The sequence below is a fragment of the Phascolarctos cinereus genome, unplaced genomic scaffold (assembly GCF_003287225.1).
Source record: "Phascolarctos cinereus isolate Bilbo 61053 unplaced genomic scaffold, phaCin_HiC Scaffold_726;HRSCAF=1367, whole genome shotgun sequence".
Lineage (NCBI taxonomy): Eukaryota > Metazoa > Chordata > Mammalia > Diprotodontia > Phascolarctidae > Phascolarctos > Phascolarctos cinereus.
Genome location: NW_027556098.1, coordinates 414,203,220 through 414,218,898, shown reverse-complemented (window position 1 = coordinate 414,218,898; position 15,679 = coordinate 414,203,220). Strand labels below are relative to the sequence as shown.

General features: G+C 49.4%; 1 protein-coding gene across 2 annotated transcripts in view; it reads right to left on the bottom strand.

Annotated features, from left to right (window-relative positions):
* Positions 1-5,155, bottom strand: part of PPP2R1A (protein phosphatase 2 scaffold subunit Aalpha) — a 35,226-nt gene extending 30,071 nt beyond the window's left edge. The window contains exon 1 of one of the 2 annotated variants that reach the window (XM_021003640.2): positions 5,003-5,155. In XM_021003640.2, coding sequence (XP_020859299.1) covers positions 5,003-5,080 — 78 coding nt within the window. In that variant the 5' untranslated portion in view covers positions 5,081-5,155. Of the gene's footprint in view, positions 1-958; positions 1,060-5,002 lie in introns of those variants that run through there. The other variant, XM_078145904.1, reaches the window with a different exon arrangement.
* Between the last annotated feature and the right edge of the window lie 10,524 nt (positions 5,156-15,679).

Genomic DNA, 15,679 nt, shown 5'->3' with positions numbered 1-15,679 from the left:
CATTTACCAGGAGAAAGACAGAAGTATCTACAGTCTGGCCCCAGAGGCAACCTATGCAAAGAGTACAAGGCCGGCATCAGGGGACGAGGGTTCTCAGTGCTCCATGTTCTATGGTTAAAAGGCCCTCCCAGCTCTGACATTCCATACTCTATGTCCATGAGAACATGGAACCTCAGAGCTGGGAGGGGCCTGAGAACATGGAACCTCAGAACTCGGTTCCATTCCATACTTCTGTGTCCTATGGGCCCTCCCAGCTCCGACACCGTATATTCTAGGGGCCCTCCCAGCTCTGACATTGTATATTCTATGGGCCCTCCTAGCTCTGAGGTTCCATGTCCTCAGGCCCCTCCCAGCTCTGAGGTTCCATGCTTTCAGGGCACTCCTGGCTGAGTTTCTATCTCTCGCTTTTGCTCCCCCTGCTCCCACACTGGTCTGCCCTATGAAATGCCCTGAAGTCACTCCTGCCCCATTTCTGTCACTGGTCCAACTTCCCCTAGCTCTCCAACCACTGAAATCCAAGCCAGTCTTCAAGGCCCTGCTCAGGCACCACCAGGAACAGAAGCCTGAGTTCCGTGGCAGGCTGAGCTCTCTCCCTCCTTCCTCACAGGTCCTACAGACTTTAATTCTTGGGGCTAAGCATAGCTTCTTGAACACAGTAGGTATTTAATAAATGTTTGTGGTTGCTCTGAACCACTCATATGACACACACGGCTTGGTATCAATTATTCAGAGAAAGCGATTCCACTTCAAGTCCAGGCTCCAAAACGTTCTAGCTCTGTAACCCCGGGAGAGTCAACGCCTCTCTGAGCCTCAGTTTCTTTTTCTGTAAAATGGCCACAATAATACTTGGTCTACCTAAGTCGTGGGGCTACAGCAGGAAAAGCACTTCATCAACATTAAAATACCCAAAGAACTGTCAAGAAGGTCAAATGGCATCACGGATACAAAACAGCATTACCAAAATGTTTGCCTTCATCATATACACGTCTCCATTCCCGTCCTAGACGTATGCTGTCCTTGAGTACAGGAGCTGCATGCTGTCCACTGCACTGTGGTGACCTGAACAAAGGACTCCCTTAATGGTCTGCTGACCAGAGGGAGAATTGGGGGGGTAGGGGGCCGAGGTGCTTATTTCCACCAGTAACATGGGAAAGAGATTGGGAGGACAGGAGAACATGGGGGGAAAGGGGGTAGAAAAGCCAGCCAGATTATTTCTAAGGCCCCTTTAAGACCTCTTTTCTAGAATTATTTCTGTATAGCTTGAAGCAATTCAGTTGCCTCAGTTTCCTTAACTATAAAACAGAACAAACAATTGTATGCATTAGGAAAACTAATCTAGTCGCCCACAAAGGCTGGAATCAAGAAGGAAAGAGACCACAAGCAGGAAGACCTGTCAGGAGGCCCTGCTGATAATTCCAGCAGTGTTCCATCAGTGAGTGACAGTCTATGAGTCACATTTTATCCTTTCCCATGGGAGGGGGTTAACAAAGCTAGTACCTGCCGACCATCACTTCCAGAAAGTCTTTGGCAAGTGGGAATTAACTCTCCCACGAGTGACTCATATCTCCAGATGAGCATACAGTCGCTGAAGACAAGACTGTTATTCATCAGTGTCTCAGGAGCACAGGGCTCAGCTACACAAGACTAAAGGCCCACAGAACAGCCTTAGATCAGAGCTGAGAGGGCCTTCACAAACCATCCACTCCCCTGACCATGCAGATGGGGAAACCACTGAACAAAGGGATAACTGGCTTCCAGCCTATTTCCCTTCCAAGATCCCCCCACCCCACCTCGGCACCACGGTAACAATGCTCTCTGACACTGGTGGAGAACTTTAAGGTTTACAAGAAGCTTTCAAACTCAACTCAGCAAATGTTCTCAGATACCAAAATCAAGCAAGAGCCCATGGAAGAGCCTAAGACCATATCATTCCAGGCATCACCTGCAAAGGCAGGAAGGTGGGAGAGCACAGGCTGTCTATAGAAGATGGTGAGGTGACCGATTTGGCCAAGGCCTAAGGGTACATAAAGAGGTGTAATATCAGGTAGGCTAGAAGGGTAGGATACGGTCTCCCTGGGAGGGTCTTAAATAACAAGCGGAAGAGCTGGAACCTTGGTCTTTGGGCTGTAGGAAGTCACTGAGGACTTCTGAGCTCAGGAACACCATGAAAAAAAGCTGGGCATTAATTAGGAAGACTAATGCTTTCCCTTTGTTAATTATTTCCTAGTTATCCTGTAGGTAGCTTGCTTTGCATATATTTGCTTAGATGTTGTCTCCCCCATTAGATTTTAAACTCTTTGAGGGCAGAGACTTGACTTTTGCCTCTTTTTGTTTTCCCAGCACTTAGCTCAGTGCCTGGCACACAGTAGGCATTTAACAAATGTCTACTGACTGAATGATCACAGATTTAGAGCTGGAAGGGACAGAGACCATCAAGTCCCCACACCTTATTTTAAAGATGAGGAAACTGAAGTACGTAGAAGCTAAGTGACTCACTCAGCATCACACAGCTAGTAAGTATTTGAAGAAGGATATGAGCCCAGGTCTTCCTGACCCCATGTCTAGCACCACATCTACCATGCTGCTTCTCTAGACCATCAAGACCTAGATTCCAACCTTGTAGAGCCATCCAGCAGGCAAATTAAAAAACCAACCATTATGATGGAAAATAAACTCTTTCAATGCCTAAGAGAGAGAGGCACAAGGTCAAGTGAGGTATTAGAGAAAGAAGAGATCACTTCCAGCTAACGTGACCAGAGCAGGCTTCCTGGAAAGGATGACACTGAAGTTAAGCCTGGAAAAATCTAAAGCCCAGGAAGGAAATATTTCAATGGATCTAGAATAGGAAAGGGAAGGGAATGAGGCCACTTCAGGCAGAGGGAATGGTCATCCAGCCTGGCTGGCAGGGTGTAAGGGAACTGGCAAGAGATTATAAGCCCCTTAAGCTTAAGCACTGTCTTTTGCTTCTTTTTCTATCTACCAAGCTTAGCACAATGCCTGGCACATAGTAGGCACTTAGTAAATGTTTATTAAGTGATGCAGTGATTGAAGACATCACAGGATTTAAAACAGGAAGGGAGGAGGGGACGGTGTTTTAGGGGTCATCTAGTCCAAATCCTTCATTTTAGAAAAGAAATAAGACACAGGAATGCTGAGTAACTTGTTCAAAGTTGGAAGGGTAAAATTCAATAAGAGTTTGGATTTGGACCAAAGACCTCTAATTCCAAAACTATATTTCACTATACCAACTACACGCTTCCATCATGAGGCTAAAAACCCTAAACCAGATCCTCTTGGCCTGCGGAAGAACTAGGAAAGGTTACCAACCAAGTGAAGGAATTCATCATGGCTCAGTTTTAGTGAAAAGCCCTGGAAGCTAGAGTCTGAAGACTTGGATTCCAGTCACAGCTCCGCCACTTACCAGCTAATGGCACGACCCTGGACAAGACCCTTCATGTAAATCGTTGGGCTGGCCTGAGTGTTTCCTAAAGTCACTTCTAGTTCTAATGGTCTGTGAGATGAACTGGTGACCTCGGCTGACACGGCTGGGGGGTGGAGGGAGTAACTATCAGAAGACCTTCCTAACAGGTCTTTCGGCTCCCACTGTCCTCTCTCAGCCATCCTTTATGAGCTACCAGATTAATCTTCCTAATTGAAGCAGAGATTCCATGGCACTCCTGACTTCCTACAGCCCAGAGAACAAGATGCAAACTCTTCTGATTATTTAAGACCCACTCTCCATCCCCAGTAGATATTCTCTACCCTCCCATCTCCATGCCTTTGCAAGCTATGCCTGGAATAACCTCCTTGCTCTCCTCCACCTGCTGAATTCTGACCCATCAAGTCAATACCACCTCGTTCAGGAGACCTTCCCTGACACCTTCCACCACCCCCACCCCCACGCTTCTTTCTCCCTTGGGCACTTCTTTCCTCTGAAGTGCCACATAGCATATGACTGTATATTAGTTATGTGTCTCGTTTTATCCCTACACTAGGGTATGAGCACCCACTGGGGGGGGGGGGCGCAGCCCTATAGCCTCAGCAGTAGGACTCTAAGGGAAGGGTTATTTTATGGATAGAAATTTATCCCCATTGTACAGATGGGGAAACTGAGACCCAGAGAGGGGCCGTGACTTTCCCAAGGTCATTCTGCGGTGAAACAGGACACGGCTAAAAAGAGAACCCTGACTGCTGCATTCCCAACCCCAAGATGCCCGTATCGGGGTCCCACCTGGCCCAGACCCCAGGGAGGGCTTGGAAGCCGAAACCGGGCCTCCTAGCCTCAACCTGGCTCTGTCCCCTCCGCCAATGGAAAGCTGCCCAGGGGGCGGGCTCTCTTCGGCCATTGGCCCGGGTCCCCGTTAAGCACCACCCCCCCCGAGGGTACTTCCTCTACCCAGGGGGTCATAGCCTTGAATAGATCTGGGGGGCAAAGGGAAAAATGGGGGGGGCCGGAAAAGCACCTCGGCCTAGGCCCCCTCGACAGGCCCGGCCCCAGCAGGGAATTTAATCCCCAAGCCACCAATTAGGAACCTCGGCGGAGCTAAGCCCCGCCCCTTACAGGGACCGCTCCCCTGCATTCACCCACGGGGGTCCCCGCGTTCCGTCCGGGCCCAGAGCCAATCAGGAGGCGCCTTGCTCTCCGCGGGCCTATCAGGCGGCCCCCTGCGCGCCGTGAGAACCGAGAGTGCCGACCAATCAGGAGGCGCCGGAGGCAACCCCCCCCCCCCTTCCCCCCCCGTGCCCGCGCCCCCGCCCCCTGACAGACCCGCTTGGCCCGGGGTCCCCGGGCCGGGCGCCCCCTCCCCAGCGGCATCGCTGTCCAATCAGGGGTGATGTCTCAGAGGGCCACGGCTGCGTGAGACAAGCGACGCGGGCGCTGATTGGCCTGCTTTCCCTCTCCCTTCCCCCCCCCCGCAGCCCTCAGATGCCAAGAACGCCGAGCTGGCCGCCCGCGCCGCCCGCAGCCCCGAGCCCCCTAGTCCCCGGCCCCGGCCCGGACCTGGACGTCCTCGTTACGGAGCTCGTCGATGAGCACTGCGATAGGATAGAGCGAGTCGTCGCCGTCGGCTGCCGCCATCTTGGCTCCGTCCCGCTCCCGTCAGCCTTCGGCAGCCTAGCCGAGCTGAGGGAAGGGAAAGGAAAGGAGTGGGATGGGGCGGGGCGGGGAGGGGGAGGGGCAGAGCCAAAAGAAGAAGGGGGGGTTTCCAGGCGACTTTGCAGGGGTTTCTGGACGTCCATTGGCCAGTCCGCACGAGGCACCGCGCTCCCATTGGCCTTGGGTAGACGGAGATCCGCCCCCTCTCCTCTATTGGCCAAAGGAGAAAGGGGCCTTCTCTCTAACTGGCCCGCTTCCCGTAGAGGGGCGGAGGGAGAAGGGGAGGGCTACTGCAACTTGGTATCCTAGCAACCGAAATGGACACGCCCCCTCCTAACCTATCTCTATCTATCATTGGTCGTCGCCCCTAGCGACAGACCGACTGCAGCACATTCTGCCAATGGTAGGTGAGGAACGGTGACTCGGCCTGGAGGAGGCCGGGCTCTAGGAGCGGTACGATGATGTCATCGGTAGGGACTGAGAATGCGCTCTCCCATCCCGGCTTCCCCCCCCCCCCCCCCCGCCAGGTGCAGGACCTCGACATGGGCGTGTCTGACTTCTCCCCGGAAGTTGAAGTCAGAGCGGGAAGGGTGCTTAGAGATCACTTAATCCAACTACATCTGAGCCCCTGACAGAGCCAAGCTTTATTATGTTGTAGAGTAGACCCTCAGTTGTCAAAGGCCCTGTGTTGTAGTGGAAGGAACCCTGTGCGGGGTGTCAGGAGACCTAGGTTCGAATCCCGGTTCTGCCACTAAGTCCCTGGCCATCCCTGGTCAAAGCCTTCTCCCTGCCTCAGTTTTCCCCTCTGTAAAATAAGGACTAGAGAGCCTTGAAGGGTCATCTCAGCGCGGGTCTTCAGTTAGGCGAAGAGAACATTTATTGAGTGCCTGCTGAATGCAAAGGACACAAAAAAAGTGGGTCACAAACCCTGGCCTCAAGAAGCTTCTTAAGGGAGGGGGTAGCAGAAGGAGAGGGCTGGGCCTCCAAGGTCCCTTCCGACCATGGTTGTCTTCATTAATGACGGTAATAATAGCAATTACACGGGAGTCCCAAAACTCTCAGTGCTATTTTCTGCTAGCAAAAGCATTAAAACTTTATGGTTTACAGAGTGCTTTGTCTTATTCAAAAGGACCCCTTCACATTGCAGATGAGATTCAGAGGCAGTAAGTGACTTGCCCAGGGTCACACAGTCACTGTCTGTGGCAAGATTCCAATATGGGTCTTCCCGAGGCCAAGTCCCACATTCTGCCCACTCTGCCACCTCGCTGCCTCAGGTCCCCTGTATCTCCTTGGATATAATCCTAGACGTGGAGTGAGGTGACACCTAAGAAGCTAACTCATCATTTGTTGTCATTCAGTCATTTCAGTCTTGTACAGCTCTCCATGACCCCATTTGGTGTTTTCTTGGCAGAGATACTGGTGGGGATTTGCATTTCCTTCTCCAGTGTCCCCATTTGACAGATGAGGAAACTGAGGCAAACAGGGAGAAGTGACTTGCCCAGGGTCACACAGCTAGTAAGTGTCTGAGGCTGGATTTGAACTCAGGTATTCCTGACTCCAGGCCTGGTGCTCTATCTGCTGTGCCACCTAGATGACCCATCATATCATAAGAGCCTAGCAGCTTTAAGGGGATCTTGGAGGTCTTCTAGCTCAGCCCCTTCCTCTTACAGATTAGGAAACAGGCCAGAGAGATGAAATGATTCTTCCAAGGTCACACAGTGAGTCCATGGAAGCACCAGGATCTGACTCCAAAGCCAGCGGTTTTTCCATTGTTTCTTGGAGAAGGTGGCCCCTGAGCTGGGCCTTGAAAGAAGATAAGGTGGTCAGTAGGTGTAGGAGAGGGGAATGGCCATTCCAGGGGTGATGGAGAGTATAAGCAAAGGCTCATGGGCAGGGAAGAGTGGAGGTGGACTGTGAAGGGAATGGTGAGAGAGAAACTTGGACAGGGAGGCTGGATTATGGAAGGCTCAGAGGCCGGGATTGAGGATTTAAGATCTTCTCAGGCGCCTCGCAGCGTTGACCCCCAGGCATGACATCCCACATTCTAAGGGCTCTCCCAGCCTAACATTCTGGGTTCTAAGATCTCGGCTGTGAAGTTCTATGCTTCCATGAGGTCACCTTCTCCTTTAGTCACAGTGACCTAACTAAACAGTGGTCCTCCATCCCTCCAGATTCCCCCAGGCCCTTGTTCTCTTCAATCTCTCCCTCTCTCCTGGCTTGTCTCTCAGCCTGTGAACAGGTATAAGACTTCCCCAACCTAAAAACCCTTCTGCCGCCATTCAGCTCCTCATTATCACAGCCAGACTGCTAGAAAGAGTCACCTGCACTCCACTGCCTCCCCTTCCTTACCATCAATCACTAGGCATTTAGCAGGCCCCTAGCATGTTCCAGGCCACTAGAGATTCAAGGATGAAAATCAAGCGTTCCCTGCTCTCCCAGGGCTCGTGTTCTATCAGAGTGCTGGGGGAAGCCTAATGCCAGCACCCTGTTGTTCGTGTTCAATGGTGGCACTGAATGAGGCACTTACAAGTCATTGAACAGTCAACCAAAGGAGGTGTCCTTTGCCATAACCCAGAAAGGATGGGCAGCAAGGAGATGGGCTTCTCTGGACTCAGCCCCCCTCATCTCCATATGGAATCACATCTGGTCATCACAGCAGGCTGTGGTGACTTCAGAAACCTGTGATTCAGAAGGCCCTGACTCTACTTGGACAGGACTTTCTGTGCCCTTGGGTGCTGAGGAAGCCAAGTAGGGAGGCAGGAGTGAAACAGCTCCCAGGGACCACTTAGTTGCCTTTTGGGAAAACTAATCCTTGTTTCTAGGAAATAGGAAGCAGGGTCCTATCACTCAGGGGAAGGGAGAGGTGTTCACACAAATGGAGACAGACTAGAGATGGCCTCTGTCTCTGCACCCTTACGAGCTGCCTTCCACCCAGCTCACTAAAAGTGCTCTTTCTGAAATCATCTATGACCTCGGTCCTCCTCCTTCTGCTCGTTGACTGCTCTGCAGCACTGGAATGCGTGGTTGGCACCCCCTTCTTCTAGACACCATGGCCCGGGGCCTTGCATAGAATAACAAGCGGCCGCTCTGATGCTGCTCTCCCACAGTTCTGCCCCTCTGAGCACTCTGCGTCTTGGCTAGCTCATCATTAGCCTCAGATCCCCTGAGTGAGGGGATTCCCAATGGGTCCATCCTTTCACCTGATCTCTCCACGTTATCCGCCTTCTCAGTCATTCCTGTGATTTCTGTTACCGCCTCTGTGCGTGTGACCAAGCACAATGCTTAGTACGCAGTTGACATTTGGTAGATGTCTGTGGACTCTGACAGCCAAAGTTGTCTTTCCAGCCCTCCATGCCCTGTCTCTGACTGCCGTGATGGTGGTCTGGTGTGTATGTGCCCAGATACCTTCAGTTTGCTCAGCTGATGCGATGTGGAGAACCTTAGAAATGAGGATCCTTCTGAGAAAACAGTGAAGACGTGTGTGAGGGGACCGAGGAACAGACCATGCGTGGTCATTCTGTGACTGGTTCCCACCAGCTAACCACACCACCAAGTCAGGCAGACCCTTCTCCAGGCATGCTGGCATCTCCAGAAGGCAGGCCTCAGTAAGCACCAACCTCCTCCATTTGCTTTATTCACAGCATAGGACGTGTGGTGGTCATGGGGCCCCAAGACATCAGCCTCGGTCTCTGGGCCTTGTTCTTTGTTCTTTTCTGTTCTAGGTCTGGGGAACAGAGTTTTCCACCCAGTTGGAAGCAGCAAGCCTTTAAGAATATGGGAGTCACAATCCAGGCCACCTGTGGCCACCAGCCCCATCAATGCCCCCAGAAGCAAGGAGAGACTGGGAGAATGAACTGTTAGAGAGTTCCTCCAGCACTCTGGACAGTAACTTAGTGGGCCCACAGCTGAGGAGGCCCTGAGCTGAATGTGGAGCCTCCTCTCCCAGAGACTGAGGTGGTGGGGGGCAGCGGCTAGCCCGGAGTATTGGCAGGCTGCCATACAGAGTTCCCAGAGAGCCTACTAACAAAGTGGGTCAATGGCGACCTCAAGAACGCCAGGGACCCCAAGTGAAGCTGAGGCATGACAAGGCATTTTATGGCAATGAACAAGATGCAGGGACAAAATTTCCTGCTGAAGGAATGAGTCTTATTCTGAAAGGCCAGAAAGTAAAAACCCTCTGATCTCAGTAAGCATCCCTTAGAACTCCACTCATAAACCCCTCACCCCCAAGATCACCAGGCAAAGATAAGACAACCCCACCTTGAGAGATGGGAGTAGTCCACAACAATTTAGATTAAGCTTGATCTTTTCCCACAATGTGGGTGGTGTGTGAAGTTACAAGGATAGAGATACAAGTTACGAGATAAGAATTATAACTCAGGTGACTTGAGGTTACCTGAGCAAAACTTACAAAGGAGGGGAGTATTAAATCTAACTTAACTAAACCATAATAATGGAATTAAAATCAGTTTTCAATTTTACAGTTCCTTCTTACTGTATCTTTGAAGTAAAAAAAATTCCCTACGCAAAAGCCTATGTTCAATTATTCAATGGAACTGGGATGCTAATCACTGTCCGCCTAACAACAAAGGGGGGGGGGAACAGTTTGTGGGGGCTCAAGCCAATAGTGATGGAGAAAAACCACAGCCCAAGACTCAGAGTGGCCCCGGAAGCCTGTGGGGAGATGTAGCAGGCCTGGCCCTGCTTATAGGCCATGTCCTGTATGTCTCCACAGAACCTCAAGCTAGATCTACCCCTCAGTCTGCTCCTCTTTCTAACTTCAGTGTTACTCTTGGGGGCATGACAAGACACTCAGGCTCACTTCATCCTAAGCTTGGGGTATTGCAAACCTGAGAGTGCTCTATAAATGTTACTCTGATAACCTCGACTTTTCCCTCTCCACCCCTTATATTTGTTGTTCGGTTGTTCAGTCCTATCTGTCACTTCGTGACCCCATGGACTGTAGCACGCCAGGCCCTTCTGTCCTCCACCATCTCCTGAGTCTGTCCAAGCTTGTGCTCACTGCCTCCATGACACCATCCATCTAATCCTCTGCCATCCCCTTCTCCTTTTGCCTTCAGCCTTTCCCACCATTAGGGTCTTTTCCCATGAGTCCTATGCTGTCATTTTGTGGCCACACTATAAGAGCCTGAATTCATTTCTTTAAGTGTTGATTGATTTGATCTCCTTGTTATCCAAAGGATGCTCAAAAGTCCTCTCCAAAGTGTGATTCTGGGGCACTTGGCTTTCCTTATTATCTGACTCTCACATACTACTGCTACTGGAAAAGTCAGAGCTTTGACTGTACAGACCTTTGTTAGCAAGGTGATTTCTCACCTTTTCAGTATGCTTTCCTTCCATAGCTTTCCTTCCAAGGAGCAAGCATCTTTTACTTTCATGGCTGCAGTCACCGTCTGCATTAATCTTTGAGCCCAAGAATATAAAATCTGACACCATTTCCATTTCTTCTTCCTCTATTGCCAGAAAACGATGGGACAAATTGCTAAGATCTTAGGGGTTTTTTTGGTTTGGTGGTGGTTGTTTTTTTTCATGTTAAGTTTCAGGCCAGCTTTTACACTCTTCTGTTTCACCTTCCTCAAGAGGCTTCTTAAGTGCTCTTCACTTTCTGCCATCAGAGTCACATCACCTGTGTATCTGAGATTGTTGCTGTTTCTCTCAGCACCCTTAATTCCAGCTTTGGATTCATCCAGCCTGGAATTTCACATGATGTACTCTGCATAGAAGTTAAATGAATAAGGTGACAATATGCCGCCTTGTCACGTTCCTTATTGAATCTTAAACCCTTCAGTTGTTTCATGTTCATTTTGAACTGTGAATTCTTGGCTTGCATACAGCTTCCGCAGGAGACGAGTACAATGATGTGGTCCTCCCATTCCCTCGAGAACTTGCCACATTTTGTTGTGATCCACACAGTCAAAGGTTTCAATGTAGTCGATGAGGCAGAAGTAGAGGTTTTTCTGGGACTCCCTTGCTTTCTCCATGATCCAGCGAATGTTGGTAATTTGATCTCCAGTTCCTCTACCTTTTTGAAAGCCAACCTGCTCTTCTGCTACTTCTGAATTTACGTGTTGCTGAAGCCTAGCCTGCAGAATCATAAGGATGACCTTGCTGGTGTGTGAAGTGGGCCCAATTGTTCAGTAATTTGAACATCCCTTGGTGTTGCTTTCTTTAGGATGGGAACATAAACTGATCTTTTCCAATCCAGTGGCCACTGTTGAGTTTTCCAAATTTGCTGGCCTACTGAGTGCAGCATGTTAGCTGCAGCATCTGTCAGGATTTTAAACAGCTCAGCTGGGATTCCATCACCTCCACCAGCCTTATTGCTAGCAAAGCTTCCTAAGGCCCCCTTGACTTCATTCTCCAGGATGTCTGGCTCTAGATCAGTAGCCACAGCATCATGATTATGAGTGATGTTTACAACTTTCTTGTGTAGTTCTTCTGTGTATTCTTGCTACTCGCTTTCTGCCAGAGAGGGGGATAGATGTAAAATGTAGAATGTGCAGAATGCTGCACATGGCCAATGTGGGCATTTGTTTTGTTCTGAAAACTATTACGTTGTTATGAAAGTCATCTTCTCCTTTTCTTTTTGCTATTTACCTCTCCCTAGCCCTCCTAAAGGAATAAGACCCAAATGGGTAACCATCAGAAACAACAGGTGTTTGGTACCCAGTTGGCATTTACTCAAAGGTTATTTAGTGAATGAATACTTATAATTTGGGACCCCCAGAACCTCAAAACAATGAACTCTGTTATCTTTGACTCCTGAACCATAAAACTACAGAAGTCTTGAACTCGGGACCCTTAGAGCCCTAGAATTCTCGAAACTTCTAAGACCTCTTGCCAATATCTGGCCTTAGGCAGATGGGTGTGTGAAGAGAAGGGAGGACCACCAACTTCGGTCCTTGAGGATCCTCAGAGAATGGAGACTCTCCCCCTCCCACAGGCACAAACACACTGCCCCACAGGGAGGAAGTCCTTCACCACCTACCCTCTAGTAATAGCTGTTGTCCCTCCCCCCTCCTTCTGTTCCCCTCCATTGCCCAGAATTGGAACCAGGAATCTTTTCAGTTGAAACTGGAGAGTGGGTGACTTGCCCAAGGTCCCCCAGCATTCTGGGCCAGGCCTGGCTAAGATCAGGTCCAGACTCAAGATTGGAATGAAATGAGACACTCTTAGACTCTATAACCTTCAACAAAGGAAGTTTATTCAACCATAGCATAGAAAGGATATCCAGCTAAGAAACAGTAGTGATACTCCAATCAAGGACAGCATTGGTGGTCTTCTCTTCTTATTACACGAACACCTACTTAGGGCCAGGTATTCCTGACTTTGTCACCACCACCCACCTGCACATGCTGGTGCATGTGCATGCACACACACACACACACACACACACATGCAAAAACATCAATGACTCCTGTGATAAATGATTATTTTTCTTTTGTATTAATAACTAATTATTGAATCAGAACCAAAGTTTTTCTTTTCTACTTCCTCATCCAGAAATCATCCAGTGTGAGAAATCTTTCTCAAAGATCTACCCAGGCCAAGATCTAATCAGAAAGTAAAATATATTCTAAGTTTGGGTTAATGGGAAGATTCCTGCTCATTGTGTTTGCTCAGACAGGTCTGGGAAAATGTGGATCCTCCCTTTTGTGAGACCAGAGATATGGAAACTGATGCGTCTCTTTGACCAAGACTTGGGTGATCCAAGCCACGTACTCCTAGACCCTCATTGGAATATAGCCCACCCCGTCATTGATTGTTAACCAATCGGAGCTGATTGCCACCCTCAGGAACACCTGATCTTTCAAGGGCATGTAAACTGTGAGGCCACTGGATGAGGGATCTTTGGCATTCAAGAATGTCACTGATCTTTTATTAATAAACATGCCGGGGTTGTTACTAAAATAATTAAATTACCCAGAAACGATGTCTCTTGAACTTTTTCAATGCCTCACTCCCATTTACCTCCCAAATTACGTATAAAGTCACGTGTTCAGCACCTAAAGCCCTATATAAGCTGGGGTCTTCCTCTCTCTCTTGTTTTTGGACACTGACCACCATCTTCTCACTCAGCTCCACTGCACCAGTCTCTTTATTTTTGTCATACACAACACTATATCTCCAGCCGTTGTAGTGACAGTTCCCATGCCTGGAATGCTTCTGTCCCACTTCACCTCTCCCTCTCATATTACCTGGCTTCCGGCAAGATTTAGCTCTAGGCCGTAGCAACTGGAGGGGGGGAGGGGGATGAGGAAAGCCCTCTTGCAGAAGGTGGACCGTTTGCTAATAAACTTCCACTAATCCAAACTTCACAGAACAAATCCCCTTAATAAAAGGTTTTCTTCTCTAAAACTTGAACTCAGTCAAAAGGCTGCACCTGAGGACCTAAAGGGCCATACGTGGCCTCAAGGCTGAAGGTTCCCCACCCCTGTTCTAGAGGGTGGGGCTGGGTCTTCTGCCAGCCCTTCCAATTAGAGGGGCACAAATATGGTTGACTGATGAGTCAAGGACAAATTCTTTTTAATTTGTCTATCGAGTAGCTTCTCCTCACTCCCTGCATATAGAACCCTTGTTATTTTAATGATTTTTAGATAATTTTAAGATTTTGGAATTAAGAGGTAGACCCAGTCCAAGAAGACCCCTTGGCTGAGATTGGGGAACTGTGGATGTGAGTCAACTCTGTGCTGTGGCCATTAGCTGGGGCCTTTCCCTCTCTGGGACTCGCTTTCACCTTCTTTACAGAGACAGAGTTAGTTATTGTCAGATAGTACCTGATAAGGCCCTTGTTGGGTGGCCTTGACTAAGTCCCAGAGTGACATATTAGAAATAATGTGGGTTTCAAGTCAGAGGGCCTGGATTCTAATCCCAGATCTCTTACTGACTGGTGGTGTGACCTTGGATAAGCCTTCTCTAGGTCTCAGTTTAATTCCTTGTAAAATTACTGTCTTGTACTAAATCATTCTGAGGTCCCTTTCATCTCCAAATCCTGTAAACCTTTGAGCAATCCCAGGCAGCTCTGCATAGGTGCTTTGAGATCTGTGGCCTGAGGAGCACAGATTCACAAACTGGATGTTAGAAAATTAGACCCCAGCTAAAGAGGGCCCTGAAGATTCTTCAGGGAGGGGGAGGATGAAGGGGGGAAACGACAAAACATTTGTCAAATGATTGAATGAGTAAACGTGCAAGCCTCTCACAAAGGGGCAGGGAACTCCTTGTGAGCTGCTTCCCTTGCCCTAAGGCTGATATCTCTTTGTGCCCAGACTCTGACGTGACCCAGATTTGGGGGGTCTCAGACTGGGCATTAGTAATACCTGGGAAAAAAAAGGAGCGAGGAAGGCACTGCTTGGCTTCTGCCAAGGGTTAGAGTGTCTGGCCAGGCCAGGGCCAGGAAGAATGGAGGTCTGGACCCAGGCCTTTCCCTCCTTGGGGCCCTAAGGGAAGTGAGAAAGAAAAGAGGCTGCCCTGCCTCCAGGCACCATCTGGTCCTCCTCAGAAGCCTCAGCCACCTCTGGCTGCAGCTGTGCTGGGCAGCCTGTCCTGAGTCCAAGAGAAGCCACAACTCCCCGTTGAGGCTGGTCCTCCAATCCGTATGATCTTTGGCAGGTCACTGATTTCCCTGGGACTTGGTTTCCCCCCTCTGTCAAATGAGGGGGCTGGGCTTGATGACTCTAAGGTCCCTTCAGCTCTGTGTTTATGGCCCTATCTATGATCTTTGGGTCAGAAGAGAAGAAGCAGCTCCAGTCAAGTCAACAGACATTTATTAAGCACCTACTATGTGCCATGTACTGTGCTACGTGCTAGGAATACAAAAAGAGACAAAAACCAATCCCCGCCCTCGAGGAGCTCCCAGTCTAATAGGGGGACCACATGCCACCACCTAAGGACAGGCACAAGACAAACTGGAGACCAGCCCCAGAGGGAGGCACTCCGCCAGCATTCAGGGAGCAGGAGAGTGTCATGATGAAAGTCAGCTGTCGAAAAAGAGGACCTGGACTACTCATTTCTCTTCTGCCCAGTGGCTGGTCTGCTGGGCAGCCCACAAGATCAGAGCTGCTTGGGTCTTGGCTTACACAGTGTGTGCTAGGTGTGTACATTGTCACTGGATCTATGGATTATCATAAACATTGGCTAATATTTAAATAGCATTTGGTTAATTTCTAAATGTCCTAAAGCCCAAAGGCTACTCCACCAGTTCTCCAGCCCTGCCCAGTCCCTAGAAGCTTCCCTGCTTACACTTCATTCAGAAGTAAACAAACCTTTATTAGGCCCTTACTTTGTGCTGGGCACTGTGCTAAGTACTGAGAATATAAGCACAAGCAGAAAAAAAAAACAACAACTAGTCCCTTCCCTCAAGGAGCTTCCATTCTAACTGGGAAAGACAGAGACAAGTAGGTGCACACATGCACCAGAGACCAGAGCTCCCAGCACTGAGGTGGAGATAGTGTGTGCTTGGAGGACCAGGATGTCCACATGCCAAGGGGCTTTGGGAGTTGGGTTACACAAGGAGCTTTAAAATGCCCATAATCACTGCCTTCAAGGAGCTTATGTTCTCCT